The 16,994-nt window shown below is 57.5% G+C and overlaps 1 protein-coding gene across 1 annotated transcript in view; it reads right to left on the reverse strand.

Annotated features, from left to right (window-relative positions):
- PI4KB (phosphatidylinositol 4-kinase beta) overlaps window positions 1-16,994 on the reverse strand; it is a 31,610-nt gene that overhangs the window by 9,008 nt on the left and 5,608 nt on the right. The window contains exons 2-3 of the mRNA XM_054397027.1: window positions 14,610-15,579; window positions 5,725-5,769 (exon numbers count right to left, since the gene is read on the reverse strand). Of these exons, the coding sequence (XP_054253002.1) occupies window positions 5,725-5,769; window positions 14,610-15,551 (987 nt within the window). The 5' untranslated portion in view covers window positions 15,552-15,579. The remainder of the gene's footprint in view (window positions 1-5,724; window positions 5,770-14,609; window positions 15,580-16,994) is intronic.

Raw genomic sequence — 16,994 nt, forward strand, 5'->3', positions numbered from 1 at the left:
CCCTGGAGGTTCTGCCACGGAGCTGCACAGGCTCTAGATAAACACCGGATGGAGAAGGAAACTCTTCCCAGCCCAACCTCTTCCCTGCTCCCAGATGATTCTTCCAGGAGCAGGGCAGGATCAGAGCACTTGTTTCTTCCTGCTGTGCTGTCCAGCACCCCAAAACTCCAGAGCAAACAGCCCCTTGGGAACCCCATCTCAGATCACATCCTCTTGGGAATCAACCCCCAGGTCACATTTCCTTGGGAACCAAATCTCAGATCACATCCCCTTGGAAACCAACCCCCTGGATTACATCCCCTTGGGAATCAACCCTCAGATCACATCCCCTTGGGAATCAACCGTCAGATCACATCTCCTTGGAAACCAGCTCCCAGATCACATCCCCTTGGGAACCAACCCCCTGGATCATATCTCCTTGGAAACTAACCCCCAGATCACATCCCCTTGGAAACCAACCCCCTGGATCACATCCCCTTGGGAATCAACCCCTAGATCACATTCCCTTGGGAACCCCACCTCAGATCACATCCCCTTGGGAATCAACCCCCAGATCACATTCCCTTGGGAATCAACCCTCAGATCACATCCCCTCAGGAATCAACCCTCAGATCACATCCCCTTGGGAATCAACTCCCAGATCACATCCCCTTGGAAACCAACCCCCTGGATCACATCCCCTTAGGAATCAACCCCTAGATCACATTCCCTTGGGAACCCCACCTCAGATCACGTCCCTTTGGGAATCAACCCTCAGATCACATCTCCTTGGAAACCAACTCCCAGATCACATTCCCTTGGGAACCCCACCTCAGATCACAGCCGCTGGATCACATCCTCTTGGGATCACCCCCCCAGATCCCTGTGCCACAGCCAGCAGAGGGAACATGAATCAGCCCTGCCCCCAGGGCCAAGCTGGGTTTTGGTTGTGCCCTCACCCCAGAGCCTTGCTCATGGCTCAACCCAAGCTCAAAAGATCAAACTATGACCCCCTGGAGCCCCACACCCATTCATTCCCAGCACCCCAAGGCTCATCCTGAGCTCCCTTCCCAGCCCCAGTTCCCCACAACTCAACCCCAGCACCCCAAGGCTCATCCTGAGCTCCCTTCCCAGCCCCAGTTCCCCACAACTCAACCCCAGCACCCCAAGGCTCATCCTGAGCTCCCTTCCCACCCCAGTTCCCCACAACTCAACCCCAGCACCCCAAGGCTCATCCTGAGCTCCCTTCCCAGCCCCAGTTCCCCACAACTCAACCCCAGCACCCCAAGGCTCATCCTGAGCTCCCTTCCCAACCCCAGTTCCCCACAACTCAACCCCAGCACCCCAAGACTCATCCTGAGCTCCCTTCCCAGCCCCAGTTCCCCACAACTCAACCCCAGCACCCCAAGGCTCATCCTGAGCTCCCTTCCCAGCCCCAGTTCCCCACAACTCAACCCCAGCACCCCAAGGCTCATCCTGAGCTCCCTTCCCAACCCCAGTTCCCCACAACTCAACCCCAACACCCCAAGGCTCAACCCCCAGCTCCCCACAGCTCAACCCCAGCTCTTCTCCCAATCCCAGCTCCTTATAGCTCAACGCCAGCACCCCACAGCTCAATCCCAGCACCCCCAAAGCTCGACCCCAGCACCCCCAAGGCTCGACCCCCAGCTCCCTGCTGGATGATTTCAAGCTTTTAAATCAGAACAAACCAATGGAGGCTGATTTGGGGTTTTTTGGCCATGTCAGACTGAGATGCAGAGTGCAGCTTGCAGGGTGCTCAGGGGCATGCTGGAGCTGCACATGCAGGAAAGCTTCGGAGCGTGGGGAAGCGAAAGGAAGCCGCCGGAGAGGCAGGAAGGGCTGCACAGCAACACGGAAGGGATGGTGAAGAAGAGCAGGAGAATCAGCCTTTTTTGGGGAAGGGCAGGTGGGAAATGGTTTGGGTTCTGTAGTCCACGTCAAAAAGCCTTCCAGGCTCCTGGGAGGTGCTGGCCTGCCCTCCCCAGAGCTCTCTGCTCACCTCACCAGCCAGCGCAGGCACTCCCCAGCTGCAGCACTGGGGCCAGTTCTGGGCTCCCCAGTTCAGGAGGGACAGGGAGCTGCTGGGGAGGGCACAGCAAAGGGTACAAAGATGCTGAGGGGACCTGGAGCAGCTCTGTGATGGGGCCAGGCTGAGGGTCTTGGGGCTTCTTAGCCTGGAGAGGAGCAGCCTGAGGGGGATCTGATCAGTGCTGATCAATACCTTCAAGGGTGGGTGGCAGGAGGATGGCACCAGGCTGTGTTCAGCAGTGCCCAGTGCCAGGCCAAGGGGCAGTGAGCACAAACTGCACCATCACAAGCTCCATCTGGACATGAGGAGGAACTTCTGGAACTGAAGGGTGCTGGAGGCCTGGAGCAGGCTGCCCAGAGAGGTGGTGGAGTCTCCATTTCTGGAGCCATTCCAGCCCCACCTGGATGTGTTCCTGGGTGACCTTCTCTGGGTGGCACTGCCATGGCAGGGGGTGGGACTGGATGATCTCCAGAGGTCCCTTCCAACCCCTCCCATTCGGTGATTCTGTGAGACACTAAACATTCAAAGCCCTGCCCCAGCTGCTGCTCCAGCCCCTGAGGGGTGGGAAGTGCCTGGCCCTGCCCTAAGCTCTGCCACTGGATCCCAATGGCTGCTGTGTCCCTGCCCCCCTAAGGGTCTTCTGCTCTCTGCTGGCTGCAGGTTTCCAGGTTTGGCAGGCAGTTGATGTTGCTTCCCATGCCCCTTGCCCCCTTTGAGGTGTCTTCTCTGCACTCCCATGCAGGAATCCCTAGTGGGAATCTGGGATGGTGCCCAGGTGGGGAGGTGCCCACGTGCAGGAGCAGAACCTGAGCCAAGCCCTGCCTCAGACCCACATCCATCTGTGCATGGCAGGCACAGGCAGCTTTTAACCTCCTCCTTCTCCAGGGATCCACAGATTCACTGCATGTGTTGGGTTGGAAGGGACCCTCCAAGGGCATCTTGTCCACCTCCCCTGCAGGCAGCAGGGACACCTCCACCTAGAGCAGGCTGCCCAGGGCCACAGCCAGTCTGCTCTTGAATGTCTCCAGGGATGGGGCCTCAACCACATCCCTGAGCAACCTGTTCCAGTATTTCACCACCTTCATGGGGAAGAATTTCCTCCTGATGTCCAAAAATCTCCTGAAGCATCCCAAAGCATCTCCTGAAGCATCTTCTCCCTGTTGCACAGTGAGCAGAGGGAAGCTGTCCTGGCCCTGGGACCACCTCATCACCTCCCGGACTTGCTCTGCACCTCCCACGTTCCTGCTCTGGTTGAAAACCTTCAGGGTCTTGGCTCCTCCAGCCCAAAGCATGCAGCTGGGACATGTTCTGCTCATCCCACTGAGCACTGCTCTGCTCTGTGGTGCTCAGGGGACTCAGCTGGGCAAGCTTCACATCCTGTCATGGATGGGGCTCTGGAGAACATCAGCAGCTGAACCATTCCTGACCCAAGGCATGGGAGGAAGCGCTGCCTCCAGCCTGCCAGGAGAGCTATGGCCGGGCTGTGGAGAGCTGCCTGTGCCCCAGCTCAGTCCCACCAAGGCCCTGAAGCCAAGCAAGGAGAGGACAGGATCCACTCTGCCCTCATCCCAGGCAAGGCTCCTGCTGGGGCTCCGAGCCAGCACCGCTGTTGACTCTCTACTGTTTGCCTCCTCCCGCAGCAAAGCAGCTCCCTGGCAGCTGTGCAGCAGAGCTGCTCCTGCTGCAGCAGGCAGGGCTCAGGGTTGGTTTGGCTGAGACAAGCTCCAGGAGCCTCCTTCTCCCCACGTGGCTTCCAAACACCTCCCAGGAGCAGGCAGGATGATGACAAATCCCAGCCACAGGAGCAGGAGGCTCCGCTTGAGGCGCCAGCGTGGGAGCGGTGCTGGAAGGGTCAGGATGTGGCGAAGGCTCCTGCCTGGTCCAGGCCTTGGTGAGCTTTAAGCACCTCCAAAAGCCAGGGGGGGTCCATTCAGGATGTTTGCACAGATCCATAGGAAAGGACCTCCAAGATCCTCCAGTTCCAACCCTCCTGCTGTGAGCAGGGACACCTCCCACTGGCCCAGGTTGCTCCAAAGCATTTTCTGCTCCCCTCCCTGGGTTCCACCTCTCCTCTGCTCAAACCACCACAACTTCAGAGCCTCATACAGCAAACCTCTGCCCATCCCCCATTGCTGCTACCATGGGAGCAAGACCCTACCTGATCTACTCCCAGGTGGAAACCACTCAGGGGCTTGTGGAGCAGAGCTGCTGCCCTTCTGTTCTGCTGCCTGCCACCAGGATTCCAGCAGCAGTGCTGGGCACTGGCATCAGGCACCATTCACCCCCACCAGGACCCTTTAGCTCAGGGCAGGGTTTGTAACCTTGGCAGAGACTTGCCAAGAGCCCCACAAGAACCATCTGCCATGGAATGGACACCCTGGGCCTGCAAAGCCTGGGAGAAAAGGTCTCCTGCCCTGGGGAGAGGAGAAGGTGCTCAGTCCTGCCTGGCCTGGGCTGATGGTGACACAGGTGGCACCATGGAGGTGGACAAAGTGATGCCAACAACCACCATGGCAGCTGGGGGGCTGTGAGGACACTTCTGCAACATCCTGGGACCAAGGAGTCTGTGAGGGCTTTGCCAAGCCTCCAAAAGCCATCAGAGGATGAGGAGCAGGAGAGGGAACAGAAAGCAACTTACCCAGAGCTGGGTGGCAAAGTGGGACCTGGAGCCCAGTGTCCTACCTCCCACCCAAGCACCAGCACCTAAAGGAGGTTCCTTGGCTCCTCCTAAAAGCAGGGGAGCTGGAGGAGCCTGCACCCAGGTGGGCATGGGGGTAAAAGCCTCCTGCCCTGCACCTGGATGTGGCTGCAGCATCAATGCCAAGGGTCCTCGGGGTGAGGATTGTCCCTCTGGAGCCACACACAGGCTGGGACCACATCACCCAGGTCCTAAAAGGGCTGAAATTCACCATCCTGAGGGGGCTGGGGGGGCACCAGTGCCCAGACCAAGTGGTTTTGATCATGGACTACATCTTCAAGGTGTGGAAGCCCAGATGGGCAGGAAGATGGCACAGAGGAGGAAGATGCTGCTGATTGAAACCCAAAATTGGAATGAAAAATGGAATTTAAAAACCAAAACCAAAAGCTCATTTGGAAAGAAAAAACTCCACGAGGGCAAGGCTGGGGGTTTGATTGAAAAGACCAAAGAGTTGAACACACAGAGAGGTGGGAGGAGAACAATGATTGGTGGAAGGGAAATTAAAAAAAAAAACAAAAAAAAAAAAACAAAAAAAGAAGCAAATTAAATCTCATCTGGCAGAGAAGTTGGCAGTCAAAACTCCAAGGAAACAGCATTTCCTCTTTGGGCTGCAAAGGGCAGCAGCAGCCACGTCCCTCCCCTGCCTCCACCATCAGGAGGGCTTCTCTCTCTCCCTCACAGCCATTTTTTGGGGGGGGCTACAAGCACCCAGACCTCCCCCCCCTCAGCTCTTTGAACCCCACAGGGGTTTTTCTGCTTTGATTTAGCCAAATTTGCCCAAAGCTTCCTCTTTCCACCAGCTGAGCTCAGCCGAGCCGGCGCTGGTGCCCTCAGCCAGGGGCTCAAGTGGTGCAGATATTGGGGTTGTGGGGGGGGGTTTGGGGAGGGGACAGGGACACATCAGAGCTGTGCCACAAGGGTGCCAGTGGTGGCAGAGAGGAAATGCTGCTGTGGTGAGGGGCAGGCAGGCAGCCTGGGCATGGAACAGGGCACTTACGGGACAGGGAGACTTATCGAGACTTTCCGTACTGGAGGAGAGCTCCTGGGAAAGGGAGGGGGAGGGGGGAGGGGGTTTGGTGGCAGATTTTTGGGGGGGGGTTGTTTGTTTAAAAGGAGAGAAGAGGAAGAAGGAAGAGGAGGGGAGAAAAAGCAATAGTTTAGCTCCAGGTTCATAACCAGCACTTTTCAGTTGTTTCTCTTCTTTTTCCCTCCCTCCCTCCCACCCCCCTCCAACCCCTCACAATTATTGGCAGAGAATCACAGCATGGGAAGGGTTGGAAGGGACCTCGGGAGATCAAAGAGTCACAGCATGGGAGGGGGCTGGAAGGGACCCCCAGAGATTATTGAGGCCAACCCCCCTGCCAGAGCAGGGTCACTCAGGGCAGGTCACGCAGGAACACATCCAGGTGGGTTCTGAAAGCCTCCAGAGACGGAGACTCCACAACCTCCCTGGGCAGCCTGCCCCAGGCCTCCACCACCCCCCAGTGAAGGAAGTTCCTCCTCATGTTTAGATGGTGGGGAGCTCCTCACTCCCCAGCTGCCCTGCCTGGCCTTTTGGATAGGAAGTGGCACCCAAAGCAGCACAGGAGGCTGCCAGGGTAACCCAACAGCAGCTGCAGGCATCTAACCCAGAGCCTCCTCCAGCCAAGGATGCTCATGGTGGAACCACACCAGGAGCTGAGCTCATGGCTCCTCTACCAGGTCCTGGCACTAAACATCCACAGAACCATGGAGTTGTTTGGGTTGGAGAAGACCTCTATGATCATCCAGTCCAACCAATAACCCAACCCCACCGTGGCCACTTAAACCCTGGCCCCAAGTTCCATGGCCACAGTTTCTTGGACACCTCCAGGAACAGGCACTCCACCACCTCCCTGGGCAGCCTCCAATGAGGTTGGTTTGGTTCCACCTCTCCACAGCCCTCTGGATGCCATCCCTAAGGCTTTGATCACCCTGAAGGCAACAGCCTGTGGGAACCCCAACCCTGCCCATGGTGCCCATATCTAGAAGGGCTCCCATCCCAGACATTGCCCACGCCTGGACAGTGCCAATTTCTCCTGCATGCCAAACCCAGGGGCACCAGGAAGCCTCCAGCAGCTCAGATCATCTGCTCAGCACACCTCCAGAACCTGCTCTCCTGGCTCTGCAGAACAGGAGGAACCTGCTTGGAGGGGGAACTGAGCTCATCTCATTTTCCTCCTGAGCATCCAAGCCTCTGGCAATATCTCAGCAGCTCCAGACACGTCCAGAGCTGGCTCCTCCCCACCTGCCTGTGCCTCCAGCAGTGCCATCCCATGGGCAGCTTCTCTCCCTTCACCAGCTTGGCTGCCCATCTCTGGACATGCTCCAGCACCTTCACTTCAGCACAATCACTTCCCTGTTCCTGTTGGCCACACTATTCCTGATCCAAGCCAGGATGCCCTTGGCCTTCCTGCCCCCCTGGCCACACTCCTGGCTCCTACCAAACCCAAAGGATGGTGCCCAGAAGATCCAGAACCTCCTGACTTGCCCCCATCCGGGCTCAGGCCACAGCTGCCAGCTCCAACCCTCACAGCCCCTTGCCAGGAGAGCACCAAAAGCCATTCCCTGGTGGCATCACCACAGGCAAACCAAGCTCCAGACAAAGCACCTTGAAGGGGCAGCTCTGGAGGTGCAAGGCCACCACTGCTCCACACCCTGACTGGCACAGGCAGGGCAGGACCTGGGCTAAAACCCTACCCCAACACCAAGAGTCCAAGAAGTGAATCCATGCAGGAACTCCAACAGCTCCACACCAGCCCTGCTTGGGCTCCTCAGGAGAAGGTTTGGTGCTGCTGTGGAGGAAGACAACCCTCAGGCTGGCCCCACGTGGGAGCTTTGGCAGCCAGGTGCTGGCACTGCTCCCCTCCCAGCAGCCAGCCCTAGATTCTCAACTCGTTAGGCAATTAGCAGTTTTCTAATGAACATTTTTGAACCTGCCTGGTGGAACCAGTTCAGCCAAACCTTTCTGCTCCCACGAGGGAGTGACTCTGCCCAGCTGGGCTCAGGAGCTCCCAGTTAGAAGTGAGGTGCTCCCATTTAAAACCAGTTGGTTTCCAGCCCGCTGGGCAAAATGAATAAAGAAGCTGGGTCCAGCCCCCCCACCCCCCACTCCCCAACCCCCACCCCTCTCAAGGGGGATTTTGAACCTTGAGCTTTGCTCCTGAAGGCATCTGAGAGCTGCACCACTCCTCTCCAGCAGCCAGCATGGTTGATGCTTCCCAGCTGCACAGCTCTGGAGGTGGGCACAGGGAGCACGGACCCCACCTCATGGATCCATGGAATGGGTTGGAAGGGACCTTCAAGATCCCATGGGCAGGGACACCTCCCCCCAGCCCAGCTTGCTCAAGGCCTCCTCCAGCCTGGCCTTGAACACCTCCAGGGAGGGGGCAGCCACAGCCTCCCTGGGCAACCTGTGCCAGGCTCTCCCCAGCCTCACTGCCAACAATTTCTGCCTCCCCTCCAGGCTCAATCTCCCCTCCTCAAGCTTCAATCAATCCATTCCCTCTCATCCTACCACCACAAACACATTCAAAGGTCCCTCCCAAACACATCCCAAGGATCCTACCCCTGCTCCCATGCTTCTGGAGCAGCACATTCCCAGGGGAACCACAGCCCAGTGGCTCCAAAACAACTCCAGGACTGAGCAGCAGAGACTCACAGAATGGCAGCACCTGGGAGGGACCTCTGGAGATCATTGAGTCCAACTCCCACACCAGAGCAGGGCCACCCAGAGCAGGTTGCCCAGGATGGTGTCCAGGTAGGCTCCAGAGATGGAGACTCCACCACCTCTCTGGGCAGCCTGCTCCAGGCCTCCAGCACCCTTCAGTTCCAGAAGTTCCTCCTCATGTCCAGATGGAGCTTGTGATGGTGCAGTTTGTGCTCACTGCCCCTTGGCCTGGCACTGGGCACCGCTGAACACAGCCTGGTGCCATCCTCCTGCCACCCACCCTTGAAGGTATTGATCAGCACTGATCAGATCCCCCTCAGTGGTGTGGACACTGCTGAGGCCTCCTGGCACCTTTACAGCAAATCCTGTTGGCTTCAGAGGAGATGTAACTCAAACCCAACCACCCCAAAGCCAGGTGCTGGAGAGCTGGGGAAAATGGACAGCAAGACAACATCCTCCAGGCCAGGCTCAGCTCCCCTCACCCCAGCTCAGCTCTCCCTCACCCCAGCTCAGCTCCCCTCACCCCAGCTCAGCTCAAGATGTTTCTGGTAGCTCAGCCCCCCAGCTGTGGTGGGTTGAAAGGCCATGAAGGGTTTCCCAGCAGCCTAAGCAGCTGCTCTGCCCTGGCTGAGCTTTTGTGTGCAGATTGCTGCCTGCAGCCCTGCCAAAAGCCCAGGGAAACTGGGCAGGATGTGACCCCAGCCACCCAGCCCAACCCCACCACACTCCTGCCTGCTGTGAGCTACTCAGCAGCACCACTGCCCAGCCCAAGGACCACCTCGTGCTGCACGCAGCGAGGGACCTGCCTTAGAGGCTTGAAGAAGCAAGAAGGAAGTAAAAACATCTCCGTGGCACAGGCCTGGGCCAACAACCTGCCCCCACATCAGGGGTCCTGGCCCTGGGTGCCCTATCATCATCTTCTGCTCAGGACACCTCCAACCATCTCCTGCAATGAAACACTTCCCAGTGCTTCCAGCATCAGGTTACTGCCAGTTCCTCCCCTCCAGGGCTCAGGTTGCTCAGGTGGAAAATTCAAAGCCCAGCAGGTTCAGCACATTTAATCCACCCTTTGGCTGTAAGTGGATCAGAGAAGGGGACACACGTGGGCACCAGGAGAGCCAAACACCTCCTGGGCACCTGGAGAGCCAAACACCTCCTGGGCACCAGGAGAGCCAAACACCTCCTGGACACCAGGAGAACCAAACACCTCCTGGACACCAGGAGAGCCAACAACCCCTGGGCACCAGGGCTGGAAGAAAGGCTGAGCCTGTCCACCTTGAACCAGAGGCACAGAAGGGGACAGAGTTTCCACCTTGTGGCTTCTCCTTTTGCTTGTGTGGGTTGGAAAGTAGCAACTGCAAAACCAGTTCCTACCATGAGAACCACATCATGGAATTAGGTCCTGGACAGCCAGGAGCCCAGTGAGGAATTAAAGCCCCCCCAAACATGAGACAACCTCTCAACTCCTGCTCATTTTTAGGGTGGTTGTGCAGCACCAACCAACATCTGGAACATAAAGACCTCAGTGAGAATTATTCTCCAGACACAAAGCCCCAGGGCTGCAGGGCACTGCAGGGGAAGGCTGGACCATGAGCTTCACCACAAGCTGTGTCTCCTCCAGCTCTAAACCCAACCCAGACCTTCCTCCCTAAGCAGCATTAATCCTGCTTTGGGTCTGACTCAGCTAATCCAGGAGCAGCAGGTAGCTGAGGTCCTCACAGAGGCCAGAGACACCTTTAGGAGCCTAGGAACTGGGAGGATCTGGTGCTGTGCTTCAAGGAGATGGTCCAGAGGAGAAATAAAACCCCAGAAGGTCCAGCAGAGGTGATGGGAGATAGGAAAACAACTCAGTCAGACACAGGGATGCTAGAGATGGCAACATGGTGCCACCAGCTCCTCAGGAGAGCTGGAGGGTGGCTTTGGGCTCCAGTAATGGTGGGGAGCTGAAGCTTGGATGCAGAAAACCCTCACCAGGAAAAGTCAAGGCTGCAGAGCCTCCAGTCTGGAGGACACTTCCACAAAGATCCTTCAGGGATGGGTGGGACACAACCTGCCCTCTCCACACCCCTCCCCTTCCTGCCCCTCTCTTCTCCAGCTTGGATTTCAGATCTATGCCCAGGGAACATCTCCCCTTAGAGCCAGCCTGGGGAAGGAGCTAGGGGCTGGTCCCAGCACAACACAGCTCAGACAGCTGCAGGTTCCTGGACCAAGCAAGGTGCAGAAGCATCTGACCATGGATTAAAGCAGCAGATTCCAGAATTTGCTGGAATTTACACCAGCTCTCCCTACCCCACCACCACCATCACCTGGCCAGCCCCAGGGAAGCTGCTTTTTTTGCAGGGGGTTGCCTGTTTCAGGCAAGATCACAGATCCCAGGATGTTAGGGGTTGGAAGGGACCTCTGGAGATCCTCGAGTCCAACCCCCCCCCACCAGAGCAGGACCTCAGATGCAGTAACACTGAAAGAAGCCAGGTCCAGGAAGCTGGAGCAGGGTAGGGGATTTGGAAGCCAGGAAAGTTCTTTGAGCTCCTGGAGGATTCCCTGTTGCTCTGCACCCTTCACAAACCACTCACCCAGCCTCTGGAGCAAAAACATTTCAGCCCTTGCCAAGAGAAACTCGGAGCAGGGCTGCCTTCATCCATCATTTATGCAAAGCTGCAGTTTCCATTGCTCAAGCAGCTGCAGCCAGCGTGAGCAGAGCCCTCAGCACGTCCTGCTCTCCACCAGCTGATGGGGCAGAGACATCAAAGATTCAGTTACCCATCAGCAAACCTGGCTCATGGCTGGGGTCACACCCAGGAACTGGAAGGTGTCCAGAGAAGGGCCACGAGGATGAGCAGAGGGCTGGAGCACCTCTCCTGTGAGGACAGACTGAGAGAGTTGGGGCTGTTCAGTCTGGAGAAGAGAAGGCTCTGAGGTGACCTTACTGTGGCCTTCCAGTGTCTGAAGGGGGCTACAAGAAAGCTGGGGAGGGACTTTTTAGGCTATCAGGGAGTGACAGGACTGGGGGGGATGGAACAAAGCTGGAAGTGGGGAGATTCAGACTGGATGTGAGGAAGAAGTTCTTCCCCATGAGAGTGGTGAGAGCCTGGAATGGGTTGTCCAGGGAGGTGGTTGAGGTCCCATCCCTGGATGGCCAGGGCTGGATGAGGCTCTGGCCAGCCTGATGTAGTGTGAGGTGTCCCTGCCCACGGCAGGGGGGTTGGAACTGGCTGAGCCTTGTGGTCCCTTCCAGTGGACTGATTCTCTGATTCTACCTGCGGGGAGCAGGATAGGAGGAGTTTAACTTTGAACCCAGCCCAGCCAACTCCTGCTTGATGCTTCCAAAACCTCCTTCAAACCCTCCAAAGGAGCCTTCCCTGAGTCCTGCAGATGAGCAGGAGGCCAGGCAGCCCCTTCCACCCACCCACAAGCCAGCAGGGAGCCCAGGGAAAGGCCAAAGCTGAGAGGTCTTCACCTCAGGAGGCAGGCAGGAGATCTCCAGTGCCCAGATGGAGCTGGGGGGGATCAGCTCCTGAGGTCTCACCCACACGAGGCACAGGGATGAGACCCAGAAAGGGAGCAGCAGGGAGCCCATGAGAGCGGCTGGGGGGAGGGCCACAAGAGGCTGCCTGGGACCCTCCCCACAGCCTGCCTGGGACCCTCCCCACAGCCTGCCTGGGACCTGCCAGCACCAGGCCTTTGGAACTGGGATTTCTGAGCCATTTCCAAGCCAGCCCTGCTGGGGAGGTGCTTCAGTGCCCAGGGTGACGTCCAGGGGAGAGGTTTCCCTTCCCCATCCCTGGCAGGGACATTGCCCTGGGTGAGCACTGCTCACAAAAGCTGCCCTCAGCCCCAGCTCACCTCCTGTGTGCTCCTCTCCCTCTCCACAGCTCCTCCACTTCCCACCAGCTCCTGCTACAAACCACCTCAGCCTTCCAAAACACAAAAATGTTCCATTTCCAGCTCTCTTCCCTCCAGCTTTGTGTCCCACTGCTGAGGATGCTGCTCCCCAAATCCCTGTGTCAGCAGAGGTGTGAATTGAAGCATCTGGGGGTGGGGGAAGAAATTCTGCCGAAGGAAAACCAGGGAGCAGGCAGAGCCTGGCAGCTCAGCACCAAAGCCAAAGCAACTTTGTGCTGGGAACTCTTGGATGCTTCAAAAGAAGTGGGTTTGGGAGACGTGAGACAGGCACAAGCCTGAGGTCACCTCTTTAACCTCTGCTTGCTTTGGCATCAAACCACATCAACACCTAACCCTGGAGGCTGGATGTGTCCCCTCCATGCAGCCCAGCCCCTCCAGCAGGGAAAATCACAGCATCACAGCATGGCTCTGGTTGGAAGGGACCTCACAGATCATCCTCTCCAAGCCCCTCTCATGGGCAGGGACACCTCCCACCAGCCCAGGTTGCACAAGGCCTCATCCAGGCAGAAGGCAGCCACAGCCTCCCCTGTGCAGCCTATTTCAGTCTCACCACCCTCATACTAAAGAATTTCTTCCTCAGCTTCACTCTAACCCTGCTCTCCCTGAACTCCAAACCACTCCTCCTTGGCCTGTCTCTGGACACCTTCACGAGAAGTTTCTCTGAAGCCTTCCTGTAGGATCCCTTCAGGTACTGGAAGGGAGCTCTAAGGTCCCCCTGGATACTTCTCTTCTCCAGGCTGAACACCCCCAGCTCCCTCAGCCTGTCCTCACAGCAAAGGCATTCCCACCCTTGGCTCATCCTTGTGGACTAAACCCCAGCTCTCCATCACCTTGTTGCTGTGAGAAGATGACAGAAATCCAGCTCAGAGCTCAGCACAAGGCAGCAGCCACACACAAACCCCACAGCAGCAGCTCTTGGCCCTGCAGCCTGGGGGGTGCCATGCACCAGAGGCTGGTTTTGGGGCCAGTGGAGGTTTTATCGCTTCCCCTCCTGCTCCCAGCCCTTGGCTGCCCAGGGACTCTTCTGCCTGAGGATAAACCCCAGCATTGCTAAATCCAAATGAGTTGGGGCAAGGAGGAAATCAGATTTCCAGCAGCAATCAGATGGCTGCAGATTGCAAAACAGAGACCCTGGCCGGGTCACCTGAAGTGTGTGGGAGTTCAGCAGGACAAGAAGCGACTCAGCCCTCCTGAGCCAGCCTTCTGCCTTGCCTCGAAGCCATCTAACTCCCTCCCTTCCCCACAGACCAGGAATACTCCCCCTGTGGAGCACCTCAAGCATGATCCACTGGTGTGGGTGGACACAGGAGAGACAGAGGAACCAAGACTTCAATGGTTTGCCCCTCCAGTGTGGGTAGGCAGAGGAACCAGGGGTTCAACCATCTGACCAGCAGTGTGGGTAAGCAGAGGAACCAACACTTCAACCATCTGACCCAGCAGTGTGGGTAAGCACAGGAACCAACACTTCAACCATCTGACCCAGCAGTGTGGGTAAGCACAGGAACCAACACTTCAACCATCTGACCAGCAGTGTGGATAAGCAGAGGAACCAACACTTCAACCATCTGACCAGCAGTGTGGGTGGGCACAGGAACCAACACTTCAACCATCTGACCAGCAGTGTGGGTGGGCACAGGAACCAACACTTCAACCATCTGACCAGCAGTGTGGGTGGGCACAGGAACCAACACTTCAACCATCTGACCAGCAGTGTGGGTGGGCACAGGAACCAACACTTCAACCATCTGACCAGCAGTGTGGGTGGGCACAGGAACCAACACTTCAACCATCTGACCAGCAGTGTGGGTGGGCACAGGAACCAACACTTCAACCATCTGACCAGCAGTGTGGGCAGGCACAGGAACCAACACTTCAACCATCTGACCAGCAGTGTGGGCGGGCACAGGAACCAACACCTCAACCATCTGACCAGCAGTGTGGGTGGGCACAGGAACCAACACTTCAACCATCTGACCAGCAGTGTGGGTGGGCACAGGAACCAACACTTCAACCATCTGACCAGCAGTGTGGGTGGGCACAGGAACCAACACTTCAACCATCTGACCAGCAGTGTGGGTGGGCACAGGAACCAACACTTCAACCATCTGACCAGCAGTGTGGGTGGGCACAGGAACCAACACTTCAACCATCTGACCCAGCAGTGCAGGCAATAGGAACCAACACTTCAATCACCTGGCCAACAACCCAAGGGAGAGCTCCGTGGTGAGAAGCAACCACACAACGCCTTGGGGGACATCCCTCCCCGGAGCCTCGGAGCACCCCAACGTTACCTCCTCCTCGCTCTCCACTTTGGGGTTGCTGGCTGTGCGCTTCAGGTTGCTGCTCAGGCTGATGGTGACGGTGGCGTCCGACTTGGACCTCTGGTGAGTCCTTTTGGAAGGAGACAGCCCCATGTCGGGGGCTGGGCTGAGCGAAGGCAGCTCCCTCTTCTTGTAAGCCGGCTTCAACTCGTCCGAGAGGATGAGCTTGCGCAGCTTGGTCCCGCGGGAGTGCCGCTGGGTGGAGATGTGCATGTCCGAGGAGTAGGCGCCCAGCAGCAGGGCGCACTGCAGGGAGAAGTTGATGCTCTGCCGGCAGCGGTGCACGATGTAGGGCTTGATGGCGTCCCCCACGTCCTCGTCCATGTGGATGTACATATTGAGCAGCTGGGGCAGGTAGAAGTCCACGTCCTCGTTCCTGAAGCAGAACAACCTATTGCCGATGTAAGCCTGCACCCCGGGCTCCTTGGAGTTGTACAGGTAGGAGATGGCCATGGAGATGTCGAAGAGTTTGGACTCGAAGAGCCGCAGCAGCCAGGACTGCTTGGCGGAGTTGTTCTTCTGCCGCTTCCGAGCGGTCTTCACCGTGTTGGCCGCGGCCTCGTCCTCCTCCTGGATCCTGGAGGCCGTGCCAGGGGGGTCATCCAAGCACCTGATTTCACAGCCCTCCCCCAGGTCTCCGTTGGCCAAATCGGCCGCGGGGCGTGGGGCGCGCTCGGCCTCGCTGCCTTCGCCTGCTTTGGCCAAGCTGTCGGAGGAGACTCCGTGCATCAGCTTCACCTTCTCCAGGACCTCCTCGCAGGCTTTCTTTGCCACCTCAGGGTCGATGACTGCCAGCTCCCCGACACCCTCCGTGATGACGCTGAGGGAGGTCCCACCACTCCCCTGGGGCACCGAGCTGGGCGCCTGCTCCACGCCTGTCCCTCGGGCCGGGTCTATGACAGAGTCTCCCATAGCAGTGGTGGTGCTGAGCACTTCAGAGCTGCAAAGGGAAGGAGACAGAAGAGTCAGGGACACAACCCGGGGAGGAGACCCTCAGCCAGCCTGAAGGTGGGGAAGAAGGAACTCGTGTTGGGATGGACCTCAAGGGAAACCAAGACTGGGGCTGAGGTTTGGTGCAAGCCACTTCACAAAGCCTTTGTCTGGAGAGGGAAGGTGGCCCAAGCCACACCACGGCTCCTCAAGGTCTTCTCAGTGCCCCTTCCAGCCAGACCTGAGAGAGCTGTGAGGAGCTATCAGCTATCACACAAAAGCTTCCTGTTGCCATGACAATAAAAACTCTGAGCAAGACCAAAAGAGGAGAGGGGAAACCACCCCAAACACCCAGGGGCTGCTTCCTGCTCCCCACCCCAATGACATTCTGCAGAGGTTGGGATTAGAGAGCTACAGGCTGGGTGGAACCAGCAGCTCTGCTCCTTGCTAGAGAGGATGAAGCTTATCAGAGTCATAGAAGGGTGGGGTTGGAAGGGACCTCTGGAGATCAAGTCCAACCAAAGCAGGGTCACCCAGGGCAGGTCACACAGGAACACATCCAGAGAGGTCTTGAAAGTCCCCAGAGAAGGAGACTCCACAACCTCTCTGGGCAGCCTGCTCCAGGCCTCCAGCAGCCTCACAGCACAGTTTCTCCTCATGTTGAGGTGGAATTTCCTGGGTTCCAGTTCATGCCCCTTGCCCTTTGTCCTGTCCCAGGACACCACTGGGCAGAGCCTGGCCCCTTCTTGCTCCCACCCTTCAAATAATTGCAAGCATTGATCAGGTCTCCTCTCAGGCTGCTTTCTCCAGGCTCTCCGCCTTTCCCCATCAGATGTTCCAGTGCCTTCAGCATCCTGTTGGACTCTCTCCAGGAGCTCCCTATCCCTTTTGAACTGGGGAGCCCAGAACTATCCCCACGTACTCCAGATGTGACCTCACCAGGGCAGAGTAAAGGGACAGCAGAACCTCCCTTGACCTTCTGGCCACACTCTTCTGAATGCCCCCAGGACACCATTGGCCTTCTCGGCCACAAGGCCCCACTGCTGTCCTAGGGATAACTTATTGTCCACCAGCATTCCAAGGTCCTTCTCCACAGAGCTGCTTTCCATCTTCAACCTGCTGTTGGGACAAGAGGTGACAGCAGCAGGTGGTGAAATCCCACACTGGCCCTGGGTGAGCCGGAGGAGGAACCACATCTGTGGCCTCCAGGTCCCTGCTTTCAAAGTCCAGATGTGATCACACATCCCTGGCTCACACATCCTTGGATGACACATCCCTGGCTCACACTCCCCCACCCACAATTAGCTCTTCATTGCCTTTCCAAACTCAGCTCAAGGAGGGCTGGGAAGTGCTTTCCCCTTCCCCAGCATCAGCAAAAGAGCAGCAGCAGAGCTCTGGGGATTAACCAGCAAAGAATGAAGGCCA

The sequence above is a fragment of the Indicator indicator genome, chromosome 40 (genome assembly GCF_027791375.1).
Source record: "Indicator indicator isolate 239-I01 chromosome 40, UM_Iind_1.1, whole genome shotgun sequence".
Taxonomy (NCBI): Eukaryota; Metazoa; Chordata; class Aves; order Piciformes; family Indicatoridae; genus Indicator; species Indicator indicator.